Here is a 26,616-nt window from a genome sequence, read left to right as displayed (position 1 = left end):
CCAGCATGGGTCCAAGAGATACAAACAAAAGCTACAAAGTTTCTTATGACCTACCCTCTGAGCTTCTAGAATATTACCTCCGCTGTATTCTATTATTGATTGGTCAAGCAAGTCACTGTAGCCAGGCCAGATTCAAAGGAAGGGAAGGTAGACTCTACTTGTGGATGTAAAGAGCAGCATGTGCATACAAGAAGGGAAAAAACTAATGGCAGCCATACTGAAAACATTACGACACCAATATTCTAACTAACACATGTTACATTTTAGATGAATGTTTCTAGGTTTGTTCGTTTTGTTCCAAAATATCAAGTTAGGCATGGAAATACTCAATGATAATGTAAGTACTATTAAAAAAATTCTGCAGAAAAATCACACTTAATGCCTGGGACCAGTTCAATCCATCACATCAATGTAACTCTACCCTTATAATCCTAAATACAGTGGAAGAGAATTTAACTCCACAAAATACTTTTGTCCATTTTCCTATAGGATAATTTACCTATCCAATACATTTGTCAAAAGTATGAAATCCAATTTATTTTACGTTTTTGTCTCTTACTCTCAAATCCTAAGGAAATTCAGGGAACCAATCATCATGTTCTAGAATGCCTGAACCATAAGTCCTATTTTAAAATTAGGAACATCATTTGATATGCCAGAAAAGTATTCCTAACCAGAGAACTGAAAACTTTCTTTGCTAATAATTTTAAGAATGCTGACTAACTCATGAGCGTAGTTGCACAGAGGATTAAAAAAGGAGGCACTCGGCCAAACGGGTTGATGACCATCAAAAATAATTTTCACAGAAAAGAAAAAGAGAAAAAGAAAGGGAGAAAATGCTGTCAGTCCCTGAAAGGGAAGTTATTTTTCAAATGGTCTGATTTTCCCTTTTACAAAGGGAAAATCTATCTTAGTGTGATAGAATAAGAATGTTTAATTTCATGAAGGTGTATTTTCTGAGCCAAATAAAATATAATAGTCTCAAAGCCATTTATCTTAAATGATTTGCAAGGCATATAAAATTCCAAGAAATATGTGTAGAAACAATAAAAGATTTACTAATTCCAAAACCAAATTAAAGATGTTTTCAAACAGTGGCAATGAGCCATACCCTTTAGTCCCCATAAGCACAAAAGCTGGTGAGATTTCGAAAAATAAAAAATAAAAGCAAATTACAATGTTTTCTCTAAAGCCGTAATAAAGTTTTAAAATGTTATTAAATTTATTTTTAATCTTTCTCTTTTCTAGATATAAAACTACTCTAGGGATGCCTGGGTGGCTCAGTCGGTTAACCATCTGACTTTTGGTTTCGGCTCAGGTCATGATCTCATGGTTGCGAGAGTTTGAGCCTGGCATCAGTCCCCTCGCTGACAGCACAGAGCCTGCTTGGGATTCTCTCTCTCCCTCTCTCTTTGGCCCTCCCCTGTTCACATGGCCTCGGTCTCTCTAAAATAAATAAATAAATAAATAAATAAATAAATAAATAAACAAACAAACAAACTACTTTAAATCTCTAAATCTACTAGCTACTCTTCCTGTCTCCATGTGGAACATCACCATATTCTGAAGTGCCCCTTCCAAGCACCCCAGGTTCATCTGGGACTCCTCCCTATTCTTCATCACCTACAGGTAGGACGTGTCTAAACCGTTTCAATACCATTTCAAAGGTGTCTTTCACCTATGTTCCTACTTTCAAGTCCAATGGCCACCCAGTGTGAGCTCCCTGTCTAGCACAGCTGACTCCAGCATGCCTCCTGACTGGGTCTCCCTGCCTCCAGTACTGCCTCCTTTCATTCACCTTTGAGTGTATCTTCAGAGCAGCCTTTTCAATAGAGAGCTGATCCTGTCACCCCTACTCAAAATAAAACACATCACACAAAACAACATGCTTCCAGGATTCCTACCAAATCAGTCCCAGCCTGTTGCCACTGCAGCCAGACTTCAACGTGCATCCTCAGACTTAGTCATGGCAGACAGGCCACCTTACAGGATCCTTAGCTACTATCTCTCTCACTCTGCCCCTGCGGTTACATCTGCCTAGCATGCCCTCCTCCATAATTCTCAAAGATCAACTGAAATACCACCCTCTCTCTCTCTGGCATTTCCTGGAATGAGCTTACCCACCCCCTTCCTGATTCAGCAGATTTGCTTCTGCATCTGTCTCTAGGTTTTTTGTGAATGCCTCATAATGTGTTCATGAGGACTGCAAGCCAATTCTTGCCCTTAAAAGACCCCTTTCTGTTCTCAACCAAGGCTACAAAAATCCTATACAATGTTCCTGTAGCTGGGGAAATTCTTCTTGCCTCTTCCTCCTCTTAGTACCCACTTCTCACTCCTCCTCTTCACCCGTAATGAATTAACTCTTCTTTTTCCTTCAACATCAAGCTTATGCTGCATCCACATGATGCACCAGCTGGGTGCTCGGGTGATATTTTTATACAGTTTTCAAATAGCTACATTGGTATACCATCCCCAAAGCCTCCAGATAAATTCAGCAGTGCCTGATGCCCATGGACTCAGAGACATCCCACTCCAGTCTGGCCTTAGAGACCCAGGGTCTCACGGCATGGTGGCAAAAGAAAGTGCAAAGTGCATGAGTTTGCTAAACCCACCAAAAAACCTGAACTACCGGAGGATCTGGGATAGAAAGATTCATGAAGAAAATTAACAAAATATAAACAACATAAAAGACTTGCTGTTACTTTTAACCACTGGCAATTACTTGCATTTTCATATTTGTAAGAACTAATCTGGCTATTCCCACAAACAAGGCTAGAGAGACAGCTGTGATCTTGAAAGTTATGTAAGCTAATTGGGTTTCTAAGTGGTGTTCAAAAGGCAGACTTTCTGGAATAACTTTCTAATTTGTCCAGGTGCTTTCCGTGTTGAACATCACAAATGATGAAGTAAGATGTGAAACCTTCAGTAGTAAATAATTATAAAAATAATTCCTTTTGAACCTAATGTTGACAAAATGGATATTTATGAGAATGTGCCCTATCTCAGTGAGTGTTTTGGCTCTATGTGTCTAAGACAATAAAAACCCAAGGTCCATAATTGCAGATGATTTTTGTTCCTAAGTGTACTGTACTAACTTGCACTTGAGACATTACACATAAAGATATCTACTTCAGATATAGTTTAGGGTGGTCAAGAAGACCTTTTAGAAAAAGGACTATAGCGATAAGGAGGGGAGAGGTCTGCCAGTGTGCCTAGAGCATCTCTAAGCCTAAAACCCCTGGGAAAATGAATACTTCCTTTTGAGCTTGTTTCAACAAGCCTTGGTTTGAAGCCAAATTAAGGAATCCCTCCCACGCCCACACAAAAGAAGTCTTGCTCCCCACAAGAGTTGGTCTCCTCCAACACCCAAGCAGAGGAAAAAGTCCAGGAACGGTAGGAGAGAAGGGAGATAAGGAGAGATACTTGGACAAGTGATGAGAAATGACTCCCAATGCACTGCCCTGTGGGAGGCCTGCCAAGCCCTTGCCCCGAGGAAGACTGACCTCTCCATAGCCTGGGAAACAGAACTGCTTTGTACAAACCTAACACAGTGGTCTATGCCACATGAGCCTGTAAATAGGGATGCTTCCCTAACTAAATGGAGGTGTTAACTAAGGGAGTGTAAGATTTTCTGCTTTTATCAGCTTCCAGGCAGATAATTAATCTAGAGATATTACATACAAGAAGTTATCCCAACAGACCCAGACAGCTATGATAAATTATTGCTTTTAAAATGTTTAAAAACACAAAGAACATCACTCCCGCCCTAACAAGAAAAATAAAAAGAGCTGGATAATCTACATCATTGTTTTGAACCCAAGGTCATGGGACATTTTGTGAGCTTAGGTCACCAGACAAGCAGGTGAACTAAATGCCACAGAAGTGGAAGATAAGAACTGCTTCCCCTTTGCCTCAGCACAGAGGAAGTGACAGCTGTCACCTAAGTGAGTAGGAAGAAAACAAGTACAATGTTAAAGCGTTCTTAAAGGCCCATTGTGTGTTCTGGGGATAGCTCCGATTAGAATCATGGGGACCCAAGTACCCTAGAAGTCCACACCAATCACAGCTTCTTTTCCATTGGCTCCACCATGTGCTCATGAGAAAGATTAGGAGCAGGCCAGGACTTATCTGTGTTCTGGTCCTTGCATGATTACAAGGTGGTGATGGGCCACCGCCAGGGAATAAGCACAACACCACCATGGCCACAGTCCCTTCTGATGCAGGAAACAAATGCCTCTTCTCTGCCATGTTTTGTATCTTATCTCTGTCAGGAGGCAAAGCCATCTGCTGCTGGGACTGAGGCAGGAAACCCTGGTACACCCTGGTCTCAGGAAAGGGCTCTGTCTCTGGGGAAGAACGGAACCTTGCCCACACCCTGCACCCTGCACTGGCTTAAAGGGGAGGTACTCTTGGACTTGCTTTTGCCCAAGGTCCGCAATGAGGTGCACAAGAGGTCTGCTGCTGTCGGAAGAGGAGCAGAAACCTCACTTATGCCCCAAACTTTCCATTGACACAAGTCCAAGTTCAGCCACCAGACCTTCTAGACCTGTGCTGTAAAAAATAACTTTCTGCAATGACAGAATTATTTTATAGCTCTGCTGTTCAATAGAGTAGCCACAAGCCACACGTCCTATTAATCACCTTTAATTTTAATTAAACTACAATTCATTGTAGTTACAATTAATTGCAATTACATTTTATTTTTTATTTTAGAAACAGACAGTGAGAGTGAGCAAGCATCAGTTGGGGAGGGGCAGAGGGAGAGAGAGAATCTTAAGCAGGCTCCTCACTCAGTGCAGAGCCCGACATGGGGCTCGATCCCACAACCCCGGAATCATGACCTGAGCCAAAATCAAGAGTTGGATGCTCCACTGACTGATCCACCCAGGTGTCCCTACAATTACATTTTAAATAGCCAATGTAGCTAGTGCCCAGGTCACTGCAGCTCTAGACCTGAACTAAGGCAGAAGCAGAAGTTGCCCACCACTCGGTAAGAGTAGGAATGCTGAGAAAGCTCTATCTCAGAAGCTCAGGTGCATAGCACCTGCCTCATCCTAAAGCTAGAGGAAGAGAGGCAAGAGTCCTCTGCCCCACTCACATCTCATGCTGAGTAACAAGCACCAGCAGATTACAACCAGTAGAGGTGCAAAGGCGGAGAGGAAGAGAGGGAGACAGGGAGAGAAGGTGACCTCTTCTGTGGCAAAGGCATACAAGGTCTGTCAGCAGAGTAGAATTACTGCAGAAAACTCCTGACCATCCAGACCATCCACCAAAAACATGGAAACAGCAGCCCACCATGGGAGGAGCTTAAAAGCTATGGTAACTATAGCAACAAGAGACCCAAAATTAGTTCAACTGTTGACTAGATTAGCTCAATCCCTCACATTAATGATCTGTCCGAAAAAGAGGTGTGCCTATTCCCAGGTATAAATAATATTTACATTGGTCTCTACTAGTCTTTTACACACAGTAATAGGCACTGAATCAAAATTTTGTGTGACACACAAAAAGCAACCCCCCTAAACCCATTATCAACAGACAGAATAGGCAACACAACAAGACTCAAAGATGGTCCAGATGGTGAACTGATCAAATAATTTAAAATAACTATAATTAATATTTTAAGAATCCAGTGAAAAGGTGGACAACATGTACAAACAAATGGGCAACTTTAACAGAGACATGGAAATGACTTTTTAAAAGCCAAATGGAAATATTAGAAGTGAAAAACATGATATCAACGATTAACTCCTTTGGGGCACCTCGGTTAAGCTTCTGACTTTGGCTCAGGTCATGATCTCATGGTTTGCGGGTTCGAGCCCTGCACTGGGCTCTGTACTGACAGCTCAGAGCCTGGAGTCTGCTTAAGATTCTGTGTCTCCCTCTCTTTGCCCCTCTCCCGCTCATGCTCTGTCTCTCTCTGTCTCTCAAAAAGAAATAAACATTAAAAAGTAAACAAAAGATGAACTCCTTCAATAGGCAGACTGGGGACAACAGAGGAAAGATTCAGTGGAACTGAAAATATCTGAACGGAAAATAGAAACACAAAGACAAGAAGAAAAACACTGTGATCTGTGATCAAAAAGCAAAAAGCAAACCTAGCAAAACAAAAACAGAAGAGAACTACCAAGAGCTATGGGACAACATCAAACAATCTAACATATATACTTGACATCCCTTAAGAAAAAGAAAGAAAGGGACCAAAGAAATAATAATAATAAAAAAATAGCTGAGAATTTTTCCAAAATGTAACTATTAATAACAAATATAGATACAAGCAGGATGGATACATCTAGCACAATAGAGTGTAAGTGCTGAAAACCAAAAATAAGGAGAATATACAATATATTGGAGGAAATGGATAAAAAGAAATCAAAAAAGGAAATTAAGTCTTGGACTTAAGCTGTGGCCTCTCCATAGGAGACCAATGAGTGTTTAGCCTTTTAGTAAAATGTGGATTGTAGCAAAGCTGTCTCCCACACTTGCAGCCCTTACTAGACCATATAAACAATACTCGAGTGAAAGGATTTTGTGTTCCTTCACAAAGGCATCCATGCAGTAACCACAGAATGTAAATCTGAGGATGCAGGCATGGCATGGCATTTTGTGCAGACTCACCAAAACTTCTCAAAGACGTAGCTTGCTGAATAATATAGTTTTTGTTGTAGCGGAATTAAAATTATCTTTTGAAATAAGTCAAAAATGCCCGGAATTAGAGCTATCTGAATACCAAACGTAATGGGAGTACAAAACTGAAACTGAAATGTGTTATGGACCAAATGTAATGATATCATCTTTGCATTTGTTCCTATAAAACCCCAATAAGACTGGGAAAATAAAAACTTGCACAGCTTGCTCCTCTACAACTGTTTTTAAAAGTATCTTTTGGTTTTTGATATTAATTAGATTGCCTCAGTGGATAATCTTAGCTTTTGGAAAGTTGTGCTAATATGCAGAGGATATCTGTATCTATTTAATGCTTAGGAGATACAATTTCAAAACTAAAACTGCCTGTTATAAAACACAAATAATGCACGAAAAAGAATTTAAAGAAGAGTTTGAGGCAAAACCTGAAAGGCTCGTATCTATTTAGCCTGTTCTTTGGGGTACTCTATTTAGGGAATACTGTCTAAAATCCTGGGTGCTTCTGTTTGAGGCACTGTCAGGTGTTCCCTTAATCAAAGGGTCGGATTTGTTTTCTTTTTCTGCAGTTAGTGCTTGAGAGCTGCTAAAAGGTACCACCTGCACCTGGACACCTTGAGGCAGTTTCAGGATCCTAGAGTCAAGGCTCAAGTATTCAAATGAACATGAGGCTTTTAAGTTTGGGGTCATTACTGCAGTTTGTTTAGTTTAAAAATATATGGAAAGTACACTAGTCAGTAGAATGAAAATATTTAAGTAAATAAAAAGCAAATGTGTGTAGTAGGTAAGGGGGTGGTCTCTGTAGCCAATCTGTTTGCGTTCCCATCTCAGCTCTGATACTTACTTGCTTGTGCCTCAGTTTCTTATTTTTTAAAAAGGAATCATAATAATATCTACCTTAAAAAGCCCTAAATTTTTTTTTAAATTTACTAACAAATTGTTATGAGCTCTTAATAAACAAATTGTTATGAGGCTTCTTAAATGAATTAATGTGAAGGCCCAGACTAGTACCTGGCATGTGATTGGTGGTCTTTGTATTTATTATAATTATTTCTATTAGTGTCATTAATAAACTTTATATTAAAACAAAGTAAAAATGGATTAGTTGAATTGGAAATATCATACTTTCTTGAGAGAACCCAAAAGACTTTTTTTTTTCCTGCTGTGACTTAAACAGACTCTTCTGTGGTATAATCGTGTTTATTGTGGGTCATCATGTGGAATAATATAATATGTTCCCATAATGCCCAGAATTGGTTAACGTCACTAGTTTTGATGAGAGGGACCAGGATTCCTTTGCTGGTATACCGGCATCTTTAAAACACATTATTAACACTACTATAAAAACTGTACACATATAAGATAATTTCCTAAACTGAACTAAAAACAACTTAAATATCTTTAATAGTACTAACTGTAAAAAAAAAAATATTTTGACTATGCACATTTAAGTCATATTATGAGCAGTCATATTTGCCTCATCCTTTATTGTTTACGAAGTAATTGTATATTCCATAAGTACTCCAATTACTAATATTCATATAATATAAATATGATGTTATAAACCAGAACAAGAAACCCGCTATGGATTTGCTTTAATGAGTAGAGAAACTGCCCGTGTCCTCCACCAGAAAGACAAGAAGAGTTATTTTCTTAATAGGACCTCAGAGGGTATCTTTTATGGCCTACAGAACTGGAATGGAAGGCTAGAATATTATTATACTGGAAAGGATTTTATTATTATGTGTTTTCTCTAAAGTTTTTATTTTATAGTTAAGGTAAAAAGTGAAATCCAGGAAAGGCCTAAATTAGAATTGCTCTTAGGGGATTAAGCATGTTCTTAAAAGCTGGAAAAATATGTCATTTATATACAAACCATAAGCACTCTTAAAAGGCCAGACCAAAAAAGAACATTATGAGAAATAATGCAGTGACAAGACAGGTACAGCAAAATCCAGAATTATTTAAAACATCAAATTTCCAAGTGGAAAGTTCATAGAAAGTATCTATCTGTGCCCTAAACAGAATAGTGAGCTAAGAAATGTAGCTGGATACAGGGTGAGCTGTTCATGGTCTTTAATATGGCAGGTGACTTAGATGCTTGAGTTTGGGGAAGCCATGTGTAACAGAATGAACAGTCCAGAGAAAGGTGTTGACAAGCAAAAGAACACAGGGCACCCTTGGAAAAGATTGGAAGGCAGCACCAGGCACACCCTGTGAAGCAGTGAGTTGTCCTTTCCAGTTTTCAGCCCCTACCAATAACTCACATTATTTTCAACATCTTTCTTGCAAATGTACTTGCTCATATGTATTAATTAGTGGTCACAGACTTACACACAAGCCTCTAATTCAAGAATGTTCCTGTTACTGGCAAATGCTCTGCAAGATAGCATCTTTTATACTTTTTAGTATTAAAATGTTGCTATCTATTTATTTAGCACTTTGCAAATTATAACTCCTATTCCTCCTAAACACATTCACAACTCAAAGAATGGGGAAACTTTTGGAGTTTGGACTTTTGTTTCTTTCATTGTTTTTTCTTTTAAAAAAAGTGTATCCCCAAATGTCCATCATAAATATAAACATATAATTTCAGATACATCACTTTTATTTTTTTATGTAAAGTTAAATAACTTTTTTAAATTAAAAAAAATTTTTTTGAGAGAGAGAGAGAGACAGAGAGTGGGGGAAGGACAGAGGAAGAGGGAGACACAGAATCTGAAGCAGGCTCCAGGCTCTGAGCTGTCAGCACAGAGCCCGCCCGATGTGGGGCTCAAACTCACAAACTGTGAGATCATGACCTGAGCTGAAGTTGGAGGCTTAACTGACTCAGCCACCCACGCATCACTAAATATCTTCCTTTTTAAAAACAAGTATAGGGGGCGCCTGGGTGGTTCTGTTGGTTGAGCGTTAGACTTCGGCTCAGGTCATGATCTCGCAGTTTATGAGTTCGAGCCCCACGTCGGACTCTATGCTGACCGCTCATAGCCTGGAGCCTGCTTCGGATTCTGTGTCTCCCTCTCTCTCTGCCCCTTCCCTATTCACACTCTGTCTCTCTCTGTCTCTCAAAAATGAATAAATGTTAAAAAAATTTAAAAAATAAAAACAAGTATAGATTTTTATACTAAGTATTAATGAGTTGAAATATAATCTTACCCTGGTATGGGTACGAATATGCATCTTCAGTCCATCATTTTTACTGAATCCTTTTTCACAGTAAGGACATTGATAGGGCCGCTCACCTGCAAACAGAGGAAGTCTCCAGGTCAGAAAAAAGTAAGGTAGCAAAGCACTGTGCCATTTGGTAGGCCCTGCACTACCAGAAAGAGGCTCCACATGCAGCTGAGCCAACACACGGTGGGCAGTTCAGGGCAATGGACTGTGTCTTCCCCTTGTGCACGGAGGGACTGAGCCCAGAGCACTTCAGTATTTAAACATTTGCCAACATCAGGCTTGTGTCATGTTCCTTTTAATACGTGAGCCCGAGTTAAATCTCCTGATTTTATGCTGGGCTCAATCTCATGAACTGTGAGATCATAACTGGAGCCAAAATCCAGAGTCAGACAGTTAACCCACTGAGCCACCCAGGTGCCCTGATTCTTTGCTTAAAAAAAATTTTTTTAATGTTTATTTATTTTTGAGAGAGACAGAGCACGAGCAGGGGGAGGAGAGGGAGAGGAGGACACAGAATCTGAATCTGAGCTGTCAGCACAGAGTCCGACATGGGGCTCAAACCCACAAACCACAAGATCATGACCTGAACCGAAGTCGGAGCTTAACCAACTGAGCCACCCAGGCGCCCCTTGATTCTTTGGTTTTAAAAAGAGATTTCACATTCTATATCAGTTGGGGGTGATGAGTTTCAAAATAATTTCACAAATTGGTAATATGTTAAGTAGAACCACTGGTAGTTCAATAACTGATCCATACTCGCTCAGATTACTGAGTACCTTCCATCTAGAGGTTATTATTTAGAAAACAGGCAAACCATTTTTAAAAAAACAAGTGAACATACACAACACATTAAAATAAATTTTACTATGAGATGACAAAATGTGACAAAATTTAGTCTCCAGGACAAATCTGAAGCTACCCTCTAGTCAAAGCCTAATTATTTAGAGAGAACAGTAACTCAGAATCACTATTTATTCTTTATTCTCTCATTTAACAATGCACTTACATGGCAGGATGCCAGACCCTGCAATCAAAGAAGGACACACTAAAATGTTTGCCTTCAGCATGTGTAAAACTTCCATGTCTTCCCTTTCCCTCAGAGACAGGTCTTTCCTTTCATAAGCAGCATATGTTAGTCCTTTACTTGCTCATGTCCCATTTGAGTCTCACTCTGGTTCAATCTGGGTATCACTCGCATTATTCCAGCAAACTCCCCTGTGAGGTCAACAATGAACTCCCTGTTGCTCCAATGGTCACTTTTCATCACAGTCTTTCTGACCTTCCCATTGTGTCTGACACTGCTTCATGAGATGGCAGTGACAATGTTGAGTTGCAAGGCCCCTGTGACACATGGGGCCTTGCTCCGCCTAAGTACTGTGTGTTTTCAGCAGTAACATCACGTAGACGTGAATGTAGCAGAGCCCCCAGTGAAGCCTCATTTTCCCAGCCTCCACCGGGAAGGAGCACCCAGGACTCTCCCTTTGAATTGGGCACTATAACATGATGGCAACCTCCCAAAATGGAAAAAAAAAAAAAAGGTAAATAAAAGTAACAATGGCCGTACAAACAGAAACAGTACTCTTTAAAGAACTATCCAGGGGCTCCTGGGTGGCGCAGTCGGTTAAGCGTCCGACTTCAGCCAGGTCACGATCTCGCGGTCCGTGAGTTCGAGCCCCGCGTCAGGCTCTGGGCTGATGGCTCAGAGCCTGGAGCCTGTTTCCGATTCTGTGTCTTCCTCTCTCTCTGCCCCTCCCCCGTTCATGCTCTGTCTCTCTCTGTCCCAAAAATAAATAAACGTTGAAAAAAAAATTAAAAAAAAAAAAAAAAGAACTATCCAGACTTGTCAACTTCTTTTGTGAGACAAAAATCAACCTTTGCACTAGGGAAGTGGACCTGGAATTTTTGACCTTATTATAATCATGACCCCTAGGAAGGTGTGGCTTCCTAGAAGAATAAAGGCATAGAGTCCAATTTATTTGAAAAACTATGAAAATAGAATCTTATTTTAACATTAAACTTATAACACATATTTATCTTAATTCAGATCTCTCTGTGGAGCCCCAGTCTTGAGAGAGTCATACATCAACCAGGTATCCTTATTTGGATATGCCACAAATAACTCCAATTTGGCATTCTGAATTCATGTCTTCAACTTCTAATCCTATGTGCTCTGCATCTCCTGCCCTGATTAGTGATACCACACTCATCCAGTTACCAAATAGGAAGCTTAGCCCTCCAACGTACTTCCTTTTATTCACTGTCCCCTATATCCAGTACCTAAGTCATAATGATTGTACTTCTCTGATATTTCTGTAATGCTTCTCCTTGATGATGATGACAAAAATGAAAATGAATTAATAATAGTAGCAGTAGTAACAGCATCAGCAGTAGTGGAAGGAGTGGTAGCTACAACTGCCATTTATTGATTTCTTGACCATTTAACCTTTACCATGCATACCCCTCCCCCCCTTGCAAAAAAAGAACTGAAGAATACAGAATAACACAGCAAAATGCTAATGCTGACAGTGGTAACTCCTGCATCATAGAATTCCAGATAATTTTTTTTTATTTCCTTCTTATAAAGTATGAAAAGCAAAGCAGTCTTTTAGATTTTTCAAAGTTTGTTTTACTTTAGTGATAGACAATGAAGAATGCTAAAATGTTTCTTATTTATTAACAAATCAACGAACAAATCAAATCTAGATTACAAATAAAGCATGATAAAAACAGTAAGTGGTTTACACTTTGAAAAAGTCATTTCAAAATTCTTCTCACAAGCCTAAAATAATTTAATATTCATGGTATTCTCTTTGTTTAGCTTTAGGTGTCTTCTCACTCTCTAAATACCAACAGAATATCCAGCAAACAAAAATCAAAGACTTGTAGTCATCAGGTAAATTAAATGTTAATTAAGCCTAATGTAACATACCACATTACTATTTTCTTTCTTAATAGCTAAAATTGATTAAGCAAAAAAAGAGATAAAGAAATTCTAGAGAATGGAGCAAAACAAATCCATTCTTTACATTACCTAGAGTCATAATATAGAAATTTCCTCTATAGACATGAAAATGTTAACTTCTGTTAGGATAGATTTTCTCCTTTTTTTAGAATCTGATTGTCCTGAATTTGAATAATACTTGTCCTCTTTCTATATAACTCTGGGGAGGTTATTCAACCTCACTGAACCTCTGAAAAATGGGATAAATTGTATCTATCTCATAGGGACAGTGACCATGTATTCAGGTTTGCCTAAGGCAATTTCAGTCTATGCCGCTTATCCCAGATTAATGATTAACACTACTCCCTTCACTTTCACCAGTGTCCCAATTAGGACAATAAAAATACATGGTTAACTATTACAGATTGAACTGTGCCTCCCCTCCAATTCATATGTTGAAGTTTTAACCCCCATTACCTCAAAATGTGTCCTTGCAAATGTTTTTTGAGTAGCGTAGATCCCTAATCTAATATACAAGAAGATGGTCACGCAAAGACACACACAAGGAGTACTCCCTGTGAAGAGTCCGGTGATGTGGCCACAAGACAAAGAACTACCAGGAGCCAAGAGAAGGATCTAAAACAGGTCCTTTCTTAGTGCCAGAGGGAGCTGGCCCTGATGACACCTTGATCTTAGACTTCTAGCCTTCAGAACTGTGCAACAACAAATTGTTTAAACTACTCAGTTTGTGCTACTTTGTTACAACAGTCCTAGCAAACGAATACAGTCACTGGACTCATAAGGTTAGCAAATTTTTATAATTTTTTAAAAAGTTTATTTATTTTTGAGAGACAGCATGAGCAAGGGAGGGGCAGAGACAGAAGGAGAGAGAGAGAGAATCCCAAACAGGCTCTGCTCTGACAGTACAGAGCCTGATGTGGAGTTCAACTCACAAAACCACAAGGTCATGACCTGAGCTGAAACTGAGACTCTGACACTTAACCAACTGAGCCACTCAGGCGCCCCATTAACATTTTTTTAATGTTTATTTATTTTTTAGAGTGAGAGAAAGCAGGGGAGGGCAGAAAGAGAAGAAGACACAAAATTCGAAGCAGGCTCCAGGCTCCGTGCTGTCAGCACAGAGCCCAATATAGGGCTTGAACTCATGAGCCATGAGATCATGACCTGAGCTGAAGTTGGACGCTTAACCAACTGAGCCAACCAGGTGCCTAATTTTGGCAATTACTATCTTTACTGATGTCTCTCTGTGCTGCACATGAGGCATATGTAAACTGCCCAGAAGAAGAGAAACTGGTACCTCCAGAGGACTGAATTTCTGCTCCGTTCCTACTCCAACCCTGAGATCCAGTGATAATGAGCTGATATGTTTGGGAAATTTGGGTAAGTCCAATTCCACTCATTCATTGTAATATCCCTGAACAGAACTCTAATCTTAAAGGATGTCACTGGGTAAATGGCTTTGATGAATAGAATTCACTTGAAATCTAGCCTGCGTGATTTGCAAATCAGCTTACACTCTACATTAAACTGCTACCCTCTCTATGCATTTGTTTGGAGCATCTTTAAGGCAATCAAGCCCGTAAGACTCTGAAGACAAAGCCATCTGTGGTTCCACACAATCTGCAGCTGAAGGTGACCTGTACAAGTGAACATGCTAATAACTATTAAAGTCATTTGCCTAATTTTCATTTTTAAAGGAAGCTGTTATTCTTAGTTGTTGTTTTTTTTACATTATGCATATGATACATTCCTTCATTATTTCAAATTATTGTGATGCATATGTCTCTAGGAAATATTTTTATCTACACATTAGATTATTCTGGAGTAAACAGGACCTAATCTTCAATTTGAGTTAACCCTGAGAATATAAATCTTTCTTTTTTATTTGAGAGAGAGAGAGAGACAGAGAGAGAGAGAGAGAGAGAGAGAGAGAGAGAGAGAGAGAGAAAGCCTGTGTATGTGAGCTGGGGAGGAGGGCAGAGGGAAAAAGAGAGAGAGAGAACTTTTTTTAATATTTATTTATTTTTGGGTGAGCTCAAGTGGGGGACAGGGACAGAGAGAAAGGGACAGAGGATCTGAAGTGGGCTCTGCACTGACAGGCTGACTGCAGTGAGCCTGATGCGGGGTTTGAACTCATGAACTGCAGGATCATGACCTGAGCCAAAGTCGGAGGCTCAACCGACTGAGCCGTTACATATGCCATTACGTATCATAATGTGGCTAGTATTTTGTGTTAATTAGGGTTAGAGTTTCTAAAGTTATTGACAAAAACTCTGCTCCTTGCAATAGCAGTTAGCATTAACCAGATTTTTCTGACTGGTAAATTCAAGCAGTCTTTTAGTTATCAAAGCTCATCAGGAAAAAGTAGAGGGCAAGTCAGGAATGTGTGTTATGTCTCAAAGCAGGTCCCAAATTAATGCAAATACTAACATAATATTAAGCTGCATACTGAGAACCACCTTCAACATTCAGAAGGGAAATACAATACTGGAAAATATCTATGAGATTTAGCTACCAACAGCCAAATTTAATGACCACAGCAGCACAAATAATATTGACATGTACATAAAGGCAAAATATTTTTCACTTAACTAAGGAAAATAGATAAATTCTTTGCATTTGCTTCTCTCTTTAAATTATATTCTGACACTATAGTCTTAAAATCCACCTGTGTTTTCTTCAAACATATCAAGGAACAAACAGAAGCATGGTGGCAATTGTAAACGGTTGATTTCAAGTTGATTTTCAAAATGCCACAAAGTGGATACTGAATGAAGCTAATTTAGTCATGCATTAAATATTTCTTGAGCACATAACATCTTCTAGTTACTATCCTGGGCTTTGGAAATGCAACTGTAAATAGTCACAAAGTCACTGCCTTTTCAATTAATTTTACTAATGTACCGAAAAGACAAGAAAAAGCAAAGAAAGAACAAAATAATTTCAGATATTGATAAATTACATGAAGAAAATAGGTTTCAAAAAACAGAGACAGGTTTTAAGAAGACCTCTGTGGGAATGGGGAGAAGGACTGAGCCAACTTTGTTACAAAAGGCAAAAGAAGTGAATGAATGCCAATGCCAATCCTTGATGCCAATTTCACATGATTGAAGCACACTATTTTTTTAACTCTTCATATTTGAATTAGAGCTATTTAAGGGGGGCCTGGGTGGCTCAGTTGGTTGGGCACTGGGCTTCGGCTCAGGTCATGATTTCACAAGTTCGAGCCCCATGTCGGGCTCTGTGCTGGCAGCTCAGAGCCTGGAGCTGCTTGGGATTCTGTGTCTGCCTCTCTCTCTGCCCCTCTCCCACTCATGCTCTGTCTGTCTGTCTGTCTCTCCCTCTCTCTCTCCAAAGTAAATAAACATTAAAAAAACTTGAAAAAGAAGTATTTAAGTTTACTGAACTTCAAGTAAGTAAGTGCCTCCAAATTCTCATAGCCGGCCCACCTAAGATTGAAATAGCTTAAGTATTTGAAATGTGCAGGGAGGAGGGTAGAGGATGTTCAGAAAAGAGCTGCAGAAAATTGGAGAGGGCTTTCTTTTTTTTAATGTTTTATTTATTTTTGAGATAGAGAGAGACAGAGCATGAGCAGGGGAGGGGCAGAGAGAGAGGGAGACATAGAATCTGAAGCAGGCTCCAGGCTCTGAGCTGTCAGCACAGAGCCCGACGCGGGGCTCGAACTTACGGACCACAAGATCATGACCTGAGCCGAAGTCAGATGCTCAACTGACTGAGCCACCCAGGCACCCCGGAGAGGGCCTTCTTGATGCAGCTAGTGGTAACAAGAGGGGACAGCTGGATGCCACATGGAGCACCTTATCAGAGACTAGCCTAGTCCTCAAACAAGTTACCTTGAGTCTTTGAAGAAGAAAATGCACAATGACCACAACCATCCTCTGGCAAAAATAGCTAAAAACAGGAAAAATCAGATTCTGGTTTAATATATGCCATTAGGATTATAATTTATTGACGTTACCGTTATTTCATGGAATGTAATTTTAATTAAAGACATCAGAACTCTAGACCTCACCAAAGGATTAACATATTAATATTAAAACAGAATCCTAAAATGTGTGAAGGTAGTGCAGGTTAGCATGTATCTTCATGACAAAAGGACCCTAAAGCCACAACATCACTGACCATCCATCTATTGTTCCACAACCAGCCTCAAAGTCCAACGTCTTAGAAACCTTGATATTCTCAAATTAGCCCCTGGATTTAAGAAATAAATTTGGCCACTCTATAAAAGGGATCTGCGATCAAATTTTATTTCAAGCTACTAAACACACTGCAACACATTTAGCAATAATGACCGCGACCAACCTTGAAGATTAAAAAGTGTTAAAATGATAACTTTCATGTTCCGTATATTTTACCACAATTTAAAAACAGAAATGTAAAGCCAATGAGCCCTATGCTGTGGAAGATTTTAAGCAAGCAGAAAAGCTTAATATATATAATGCATACATTTTAAGAGATTTTGATTAAAATAAAAGCAGATTATTTTCTGAAAATATTTTAATAATTTTAACTTTTATTTTGTCAATATAATTAAAACCTATGAGATTTCAGAGACCTCTCATAAGTTTCTAAAGAGATGAAAAGATGAATACACACAGATAACATAATTTAAGATAAAATAAAGTTAAACTCCCACTTTCAATGAATTCAAATGAAATAATGTTTAAATAATTGGATTAAATAACACAACGATTTGGGGGCCATAGTTTTACTTTTCACTTTGAGTTTTCCAACAAACAATCAATTTTGGAGAGGGAAAATTTCAACTGAAAAAGCAAAACTTAAAAGTGTATGTTCATGAAAAATACTCTAAGATTATTCCATGTGGCTGAGCTTCAAAATATAAGTTCTATATGGGAATACTTTAGAGCTTTAAATTTGTTCTCCACAAATATCATGAGACTATCTTGTTTTGCTTTTGTGGACTAAGGGCATTGTTATAAGACATCAAAGTGACTCATTCTAAATAAAAATTAAGTAAAAAATTTAATTGCACAAGCACCACCCAATCACTTTTCCAATTCCACCATTCCAACCCTCTCAATTTATGGAGCATCTAATAAACTAACAGTACACCACAGAGAGAAGTGAAATGTTACCCTGACAGATGGGAGTAACTGAAGTTCATTCTTGGCACTTTTCTATTAATTGAAATACTTCTTTTTTTTTTCCTGCAGCAGAAAGAGCCATGAAACCCCACTGACCTCACTGAACCCCACGTTGTTACTCTTGGAATGCTCCTATTAATCAGATCCCAAAATCTCACTTGATCTGAAGAAGTTAAGCCCAAGGACACCCTCTCTGAAAGAAAGACATCAAAAATCTGAACTTGACATCTTCTCCTTGAGTACTTCAACTTTTATTTATTTTATTTTTGGAATATTTATTCCCAACCAGAGAGAGCACTGTGGGTTTTTTTTTTTTTAATGTTTATTTATTTTTGAGAAAGAGAGAGAGAGAGAGCAAGCAGGGGAGGGGCAGAGAGAGAGAGGGAGACACAGAATCCGAAGTAGGCTCCAGGCTCCGAGCTGTCAGCACAGAGCCTGATGTGGGCTCAAACTCACAAACCGCAAGATCATGACCTGAGCCAAAGTCAGAGGCTGAACCAACGGAGCCATCCACGCACCTTGTATTTCAACTTTTAAAAGTTTGAATAGTTTACTATTAGAAGGAAATTTCTTCTAATTTACTAATTAGAAGAAATTAGTAACTTCTAATAGTTACTATTAGAAGGGCAATAAAATATAAAAATCAAAATTAATGAATGAGGACACATTCATTAACTGAATGAATCAAAATTCAAAATTTTTGTCATCTGAATCAAAACAAACCAATTTTTAATGCAATTTCTACGAATGGAGCTAAGAAAAAGCAAAAGATACATTCTTTTCCTGAATATAGTTACAGTGTCCATCCCTCATTCCTAAAGAGATGCCAAATCAAATGAGGTGAGGTTCATAGAGGAACAGAAAAATAGGAGAGCCATGTGCTCACTAATTTTCTAATCTCAAATAAAAAGCCACAACTATTTATGGGTTGAAGGCAATATAAAAACTGCGTTTTACAGATGCAAACAAAATAGAACATGAGAGGCAGAATAAAAAAAAGACGAGTTCATGAATATGTAGCTAGGAAAAGAAAGTAAAAGACTCCCTACTGAAGATGCTCTGACTTCAGCCAACCAGGTGTATACATGACATGATCACATGTGATTTGTCTGAAGGGAGCGCGACACCTTCACAAAGTCCTTCACGTGAGCACCGACAGAAGCAAATGCAAATGTCGCACAAACAGGAGAAATATCTGAACAATCCAGACACGGGCAAAGTTTTAAAAACTCTGACCAAGAAAGAACAATTCCTACACGAGTTCTCCCCACTACTGTATGAAGGGACATTTTAAGGTAGGTAAGTAGACAAAGGGAAGGTAATTACTGATTTGGTTTTGTTCGTAGGGAGTCAGACTTCGGTGGGAAAACTAAGAATTTCACCCAGCAGTTTCCCATATTTAGGAATCTCCACCGGAAATGTTATTTAGCCCAGTATTTACGAGCATAGTTTGTGAACAGAGGTCCTGGAGTGATGAAGTAGTCAAACCTCAGGAGCCTGCACACAGAGGGTCTACCTACTAATAGTGCCAGCAAGCAAGAATCAAGAGTATATAACTCTGAGCAGCAAGAAACTGTGAAAATGATTCTCCTTACCTGCAAACCAGAAAAGGAATAAAACCTTCCCCAGCCCCAAGGCACACTTCAGAGTTGCAGGAAAACAACACACAGAGAAGCTGTTCTCGGGGGAGAAAGTGGTAGCAATGGTAGAAGAAAGTGTATATCAGAGGAAACAAATCTCTTATAGTTTTCCTAAACTAAAGGAAAATGTTGGTGCCCCAAATTGGATACAGGTTGCTACTCATATTATGTAGAAATGTACTAACAGATAAAGCTGTTGAGATACAGTTGATGAAAACTGTTGTCTGGGTCACTTCCATTATATCAAATAATACAATCAAAAGATCCAAGTATACCAAAAAAAATGAAGAGATGATAAAAAGAGAGGTACCAAACAATGGTACATTTTAAAAAGTTTACTTATTTATTTATTGAGAGAGAAAGAGACAGCATGAGCAGGGGAGGGGCAGAGAGAGAGGGACAGAGGATCCCAAGCAGGCTCTGTGATGTCAGCACAGAGCCCAACATGGGGCTCGAACATATGAACTGTGAGATCATGACCTGAGCTTAAAGAGTCAGATCAGGGAGCCTGGGTGGCTCAGTCGGTTAGACGTCCGACTTTGGCTCAGGTCATGTTCTCAAGGTTTGTGGTTTGAGCCCAGCATCGGTCTCTGTGCTGACAGCTGGGAGCCTGGAACCTGCTTTAGATTCTGTGTCTCCCTCTCTCGCTGTCTCTCCCCCACTCACACTCTGTCTCTGTGTCTCTCAAAAAAAATTAAAAAAAAAAAAGGCAGATGTTTGACTGGGCCACCCAGGTGCCTCAACAGTGGTATATTTCAAATCATCCCTATAATTGGAGTCATTGTGACTACATTACTAATCCAGTTGATGACTGTTTATGATGCCACATTCCAAGACCAGTGTTACACCCTCATTCATCCCTCCGTGCCTCATATCCACCCGATGACAAACCCTGACATAAGCACTATATTTTTTGCATTAGAAACTAGGGACTTTGAAATGTTTGAAAAAATTGTTTAAAAAGATTATAATACTACCAATGAAAATGAAAATGAATATTTCTCCCTTTCTTTTAAGCTGTTATATATGCTTATCACTAACTCAAAAATCACGTGGGAGGAGTGAAGTACAGAAAGAGTAAAAAATAGGGAAAAAATATTAACATTCGACTGATGTGGTCAGTATTCAAAAACGATCTGAAGTGTCAAAATAACGCAGAGAAAACAAAAATCATGTAGTTTAAGACTTTACTCAGGAATGACTTCTTAAGGAAAATGTAAGGCTCTGGAATTGTGATACTCAGAATATCATTCATTTGTATGCAGATACTACACTCAGCTGTTCTGTTAACTCTTAGATTATCTGCAGGTAAGAGGACATTCAATTTGGCCTAATATTAGTAATTAACCACCTAGAAAATAAACATAGCAAAATAAGCTTCCTCTCAACATAGAAGGTAATCTAATTCTTGTAAAAATGTGGAAAACATGCCTTTAATGTTCATCTGTGTTTATAATTACTTTGCTAATCGCCTATTTTTATTTACTCATAATTATCATATTGTCTTAATACAGTTTATAATCATTTATAGCTACTTTTTTATAACTTTGAATATTCTAAAAAGAATAAATGAATTCCTTTAGAAAAAGGATGAGAAAACAGCGGCTAAAACCCAAGTACAATCAAATTATGATATACTGATCCTTTATTTCTAAGCTGATCACAGGTATTTACTAAAAACATTAACTGTTTCCTAAGACAGTGATTTATTACTACATTCAAATGACAATGTGCAAGCAAGCCTAAACAGAAGGGCCAACACAGCCGGTATCTATTAACACAAAAAGTTGGTTGGAACTGTAGGCAAGTAATTAACCTTCTGGCCCAGAGCTTTAAAACCCCAAAAGCAGTTCCTAGAATTTCTTTCATAATTTATGAACAACTGATGGAATTCATGTCACAGTCCATGGATTCCCTTGCAGAATTGACCCCAGCTCTCACTGACCCTAAGAAGCTATAAACCAACAGGAGAATGTGCTCCACCATTTCGGCTGACCCGCAGAGTGCCATCCCTGTCTCTGTAGCTTAGGAAACGGGATGATAAATTACAGAGCTGCCTGCCAGGCACAGACCTAAACATTCACCTTCACTGATGGTGACGGCGACACACAGAACATGCACCCTCACTCACCCCAAGGCATCCCTGTTTGACAGCAAACCCTCCTCTATGTTGTACAGATGATCTATATTCTGCTGCTAAAGGTTATAAAAAGATGATGATGATGACACTGGGAACAGAGGGGCGGGCCGTATAACAAGGGAGGTGGCGTAACTGGTAAAATTCAGGCAGGAATACCGAAGACAAAGCACACAGCAACCGTGGCGGCGGCAGCTCACACTACTGCATGCGCACACTGGGCTAGGGGCGGTGCAAGGATCCTGACGTAGACCTTCACTTGTTCCTCAAAGCAATGCCATGAAGTGAGCACTATGCTTATCCTTGTTCTTTAGATGAGGAACTAAGCTTTGAAGAAGTTAAGCAACTTACTGTAAAGCTCACACTGGGAGGAAATAAATAAAATGGAGTGAGTGCCTGTCATCTGACTCCAGGATCCAGATTTAGGATATGATCGAGGTATTAAATAACAAGGAAGTAGAGACAGCTGACTTTATGGTGAGAAAGTTTCTCCATAACTGGAATTAAGTAACAAACTACAGACCCTCAAGCTTCTAAATTGAGACTATCATCCTCAACTGGTTGATATATCACCAAACATTATGGAAGGAATGTATGTAATTCTATAGTTAGTTCAAGAGTAACAGTAAAAATTAGAATAAGAACTAAAAGTACCAGCAATGTGTATACTGAAAAAAGTTTAAGCCTTTAGCTCCAGAGGAACAACAGTAGCATAACCTTAGCAAATCACTGAATTTTGCAGGGCATGGGTGCCATTAAGAGGCTTAAACTAGAAAATTTATGAAATTCACTTCTATTCTAAAAGTGAAGACTATTATACTTTATGTTTTTATTATTTTTTAAATTTTTAAATTTTATTGAAATCCAAGTTAGTTAACATATAGTGTAATGATTTCAGGAATAGAATGTGGTAATTCATCACTTATATAACACCCAATGTTCATCCCAACAAGTGCCCTCCTTAATGCCCATCACCCATTTAGCCCATCCTCCCACTCAATACCTCCTTCAGCAACCCTCTTCTCTGTATTTAAGAGTCTCTTATGGTTTGCCTCCCTCTCTCTTTTCATCTTATTTTTCCTTTCTTCCTCTATGTTCATTTGTTTTGTTTCTTACATTCCACATATGAATGAAATCATATATTTATCTTTCTCTGGCTGACTTATTTCACTTAGCCTAATACACCCTAGTTCCATCCACATTGCAAATGACAAGATTTCATTCTTTTTGATGGCTGAGTAATATTCTATTGGGTGTGTGTACACGTGTGTATGTGTATGTGTGTATACCACATCTTCTTTATCCATTCATCAGTCAATGGACATTTGGGCTCTTTCCATAATTTGGCTATTGTTGATAATGTTACTATAAATATTGGGGTGCATGTGTCCCTTCAAATCTGTATAAAAGCAACTGCGCTGTACATACCTGCCATGTATGATCCTTTTCTAATCACCTAATTATGAAGGATGAATGGACTTTACAAGGTGGATACAAGGTTTGTAAAAATAACATTTTCAAAGTTAATGGGAAAAAAAACCACGAAGTTTTGTCAGACTTCATCCATGCAGTACAGAATGGTGGTAATGGGTAGAGGAGAAGAGAGGGGAGGGAAAACAAGGTGAAGCAAGGACACGACTGGTTGGCTATTTAAGATAGTAAAGGATAATACCAATCAAAATGTGAATAAGGGGAGTTTTTAAATGTTTTTTAAGCACTGTTGACTAAAATGAAAACAGTGACATAAACACTAAGACTCCTCCTGGAACTAACAGGTAGTAATCTAATAGCTAAGTTATCATTGTCTTACAGAATGACCCCATTAATCATGGACAAATAAAATAAGACCCGTTCTAAGAAAATTAATATGAAGGAAACTGCCTTTAATATTACACAAAGCAACACTGTCACTATACTGATAGAAAATGATGAAAGATACCAATTGGGAAACTGGAAGGAAGAAACACAAACAGGAGTCCTGTTTTCCTTCATAAAACTTAATGTTATTTGATGTTATAAAAAAGGAGATTTGGTTTCCCCAAATATTGGTGGACAGTTTCAATATTACAAAAAAAAAAATGAAATTGACTCCTTCAACATAATGGGGAAAAAATAAAGACTATCAGCTCTATAAAAATCTTACTGTACATCCATTTCACTAAAAGGCCCAACTATCAATTAATAATCATTTCCTAGAGATAAAAAAGTAATCTGTTCAACTACATGGCATTCTGGAAAATGTCAAACTATGTATATGTCAAGTATTTTTCCAGAAAACAAAACTATGGAGACAGGAAAAAAGATCAGTGGTTGCCAGTCATCAAGGGTTGGGGGATAAAGAGGTAAAGCACAGAGGATTTTAAGGTAGTGCAAGTGCCTTAAAATAGGATATTTTATGCAATATGCTGTAGGACAGCATACTGATGAACTCATATCATTATACATGTGTCCAAACCCAAAGAATGCACAACACCAAGAGTGAATCCTAATGTGAGCTACAGACTTTGGGTGATTATAATGTGTCAATGTAGGTTCACCAGTTGTTACACACATACCAATCTGGTTGTGGATGTTGATAACAGGAGAAGGTATATATGTGGCGGGGGAGGGAACAGATGGGGAAATCTCTATACCTTCCCTTCATTTCACTGTGAACCTAAAACTGCTCTAAAATAATAAAGGGAAAAAAAATCTGGGAAAATAAATTTAATCATCATTTTCTATGTTATTGCCTGTCATAAAGGTGACTCAGGAGAAAATGAACAGATGCATATGAATGCTAAATGCCCGTGCTCACGCACACGCACACACACGCGCGCACACACACACACACACACACACACACACACACACACCCCTTCCATTTGACTCTAAAAGATAAAACTCTCAGGTGAGCCTGGGTGGTTCAGTCAGTTAGGCATCTGACTCTTAATTTCGGCTCAGGTCATGATCTCACAGTTGGTGAGCTGGAGCCCAGGGCAGGTCTCTGCACTGACAGTGTGGATGCAGAGTCTAGCCTATATGATATTCTCTCTCCTTCTCTCTCTGCCCCTCCCCCTGCAAGTGTGTGCTCTCTCAAAAATAAACATTTAAAAAATTATTATAAAGGATAAAACTTTCATACTATTAAAATAATATGTGACTTGTAGAATTTCATTCCTCATCTTTTTTACTGGAGAACTTAATGAATTTGTGTAATTCTTGTGTAATTATAATAACTGGGTAGCAGCCATGTAGCTTTTGTAGTAAAAAAGAAGAGATAACACCAAAATAAAATAGAACTTAAAGTCATAAGATTTGGATCTTACTACCTTGACTGGATAGGTCATTTGCTTCTCTGAATCTCTGCCTCATCTAGAAAGTAAGAATGGTCTTAGAAACCCAGGACACTAGCCATGGAAGGATTAACTCTGATAATATTTGAAAGAGCTTCTCTCCTTCAATAAACTTGATTAAAAACCTGAGCCTGATCTGGCCCTAACCTTTAGTTCAGAATCTAGTCATGGAACAAATATGGAAGGTAAGGATAATATCATAATTGAAAAAAGACATTTATATATAGTAAATAATGGGGGTGCCAGGGTGGCTCAGTCAGTGAGCGTCCAACTTCGCCTCAGGTCATGATCTCACAGTTTGTGGGTTCAAGTCCTGTGTCAGGCTTTGGGCTGACAGCTCAGAACCCACTTGGGATTCTCTCTCTCCCTCTCTCTTTGCCTTTCCTCCACTTGCACTCTGGTCTCTCTCTTTCAAAAATAAATAAACATTTAAAAAAGCATATAGTAAACAATGAGAACCCCAAATCTCCACTAGATGAGAGGCTACAAAGAGCAACAGACTATAATACACTACACAATTGTTTGTCATGATTCCGGTTCCTGTAGAGTGAACCTTGTCAAACAAAATGGATAGGGCATTTGTCAGGATCAATTTCCTTTACCTTTTCTAATAAGAATTTTCAAAACTAGGCAATTCCAAGTTAAAAGGAGTCATAGTAAGTTTTTAGTGTTGGTTGGCCAAATATGGTTCTTTATTTCTTCATTTAAGCACTGTAATTTTTTATATATTGGTGAGCTAAATCTTAAACTATGTTGTTAACTATTATTTGTTGTACAATTGTTTCCAACCAATTACATGATGAAGCCATGAGGTAAAGAATGGAAAGGAGAGCAAAGGGCCCAACTTTATATTGAGGTGGGACTGGCTAATAGATTAGGGAATTTAGCAATTAATTCTTTGATTCTAGCATTTCCTGAGGTGACTGCCACAATTTTTATGTCATTTTATGAAAAAGGGATTTTATAGTCAGTTAAATTTAGATTCAAATCCAGAATTTTTCAACATGAAGCCAACATGCTTTCCACTATCCCACAGGAACTGCAATCTATTTGTAGATTCCTTTATTCAAGAGGCATTCACTAAGTTCTTTCTCTATGCCAGGCAGTTCTTTGAATAGTAAACAAATAAGTTATCAGATATGAGCACAGCTCTAAGGGAACAGAGAATCTACAGATGGCTGAAGAAGTATGAGTATTTGGAAGCATGCGGTGTTGAGAGCAGTATAAGATAGAGCATGCCAACCTATCTTGGAGGGTAGGGGATGGTCAGGTAATATATCACAGAGAAAGTTACATTTCATTGGAAAGCAAATGAAGCCCAATAAGGGAGCCCGGGATGTCAAATGGGAAAAGAACTGGTAGTTGATGAGTTCCATGAAATAAGGGGCAGTCACTTTGCACAAAGCAAGGGGAAACCACTACCATAACTGGGTATAAGCCTCACCATCTCTTTAAGCCTTCTTTGGGAAAGAATACATATATTTTCCACTGTATTGTTTTTTAAAGCTTCTAAAAGCCCTGTATGCCAATAGCAAATTTCATGGAATTCCTTTTTCTTTTTTTTTTTTTTTTAATTTTTTTTTTCAACGTTTAT

At 38.6% G+C, this 26,616-nt stretch overlaps 1 protein-coding gene and 1 long non-coding RNA gene across 6 annotated transcripts in view; one reads left to right on the top strand and one right to left on the bottom strand.

Annotated features, from left to right (window-relative positions):
- The window catches only part of PRDM5 (PR/SET domain 5), a 209,377-nt gene that overhangs the window by 40,313 nt on the left and 142,448 nt on the right, over positions 1–26,616 (bottom strand). For 4 of the 5 annotated variants that reach the window (XR_005790181.1, XM_040474755.1, XM_040474762.1 and 1 more), the window contains one exon: positions 9,799–9,884. The exons of the other annotated variant lie outside the window; for it this stretch is intronic. Coding sequence is in view for 3 of the 4 variants with exons in the window: in XM_040474755.1 (XP_040330689.1) it covers positions 9,799–9,884 (86 nt within the window). In the remaining variant the exon portion in view is untranslated. The remainder of the gene's footprint in view (positions 1–9,798; positions 9,885–26,616) is intronic. 5 annotated transcript variants of the gene reach the window in all.
- On the top strand, positions 10,824–18,142 carry LOC121030407 (uncharacterized). Its single transcript, XR_005790185.1, has 3 exons — positions 10,824–11,354; positions 12,635–12,709; positions 17,980–18,142. It is a non-coding gene; the product is annotated as an uncharacterized LOC121030407 (long non-coding RNA).

This window comes from Herpailurus yagouaroundi, unplaced genomic scaffold, assembly GCF_014898765.1.
Source record: "Herpailurus yagouaroundi ecotype Mexico unplaced genomic scaffold, PumYag 28, whole genome shotgun sequence".
NCBI lineage: Eukaryota > Metazoa > Chordata > Mammalia > Carnivora > Felidae > Herpailurus > Herpailurus yagouaroundi.
The sequence above is the reverse complement of the archived record's forward strand: the minus strand, read 5'-3'. Positions and strand labels throughout refer to the sequence as shown.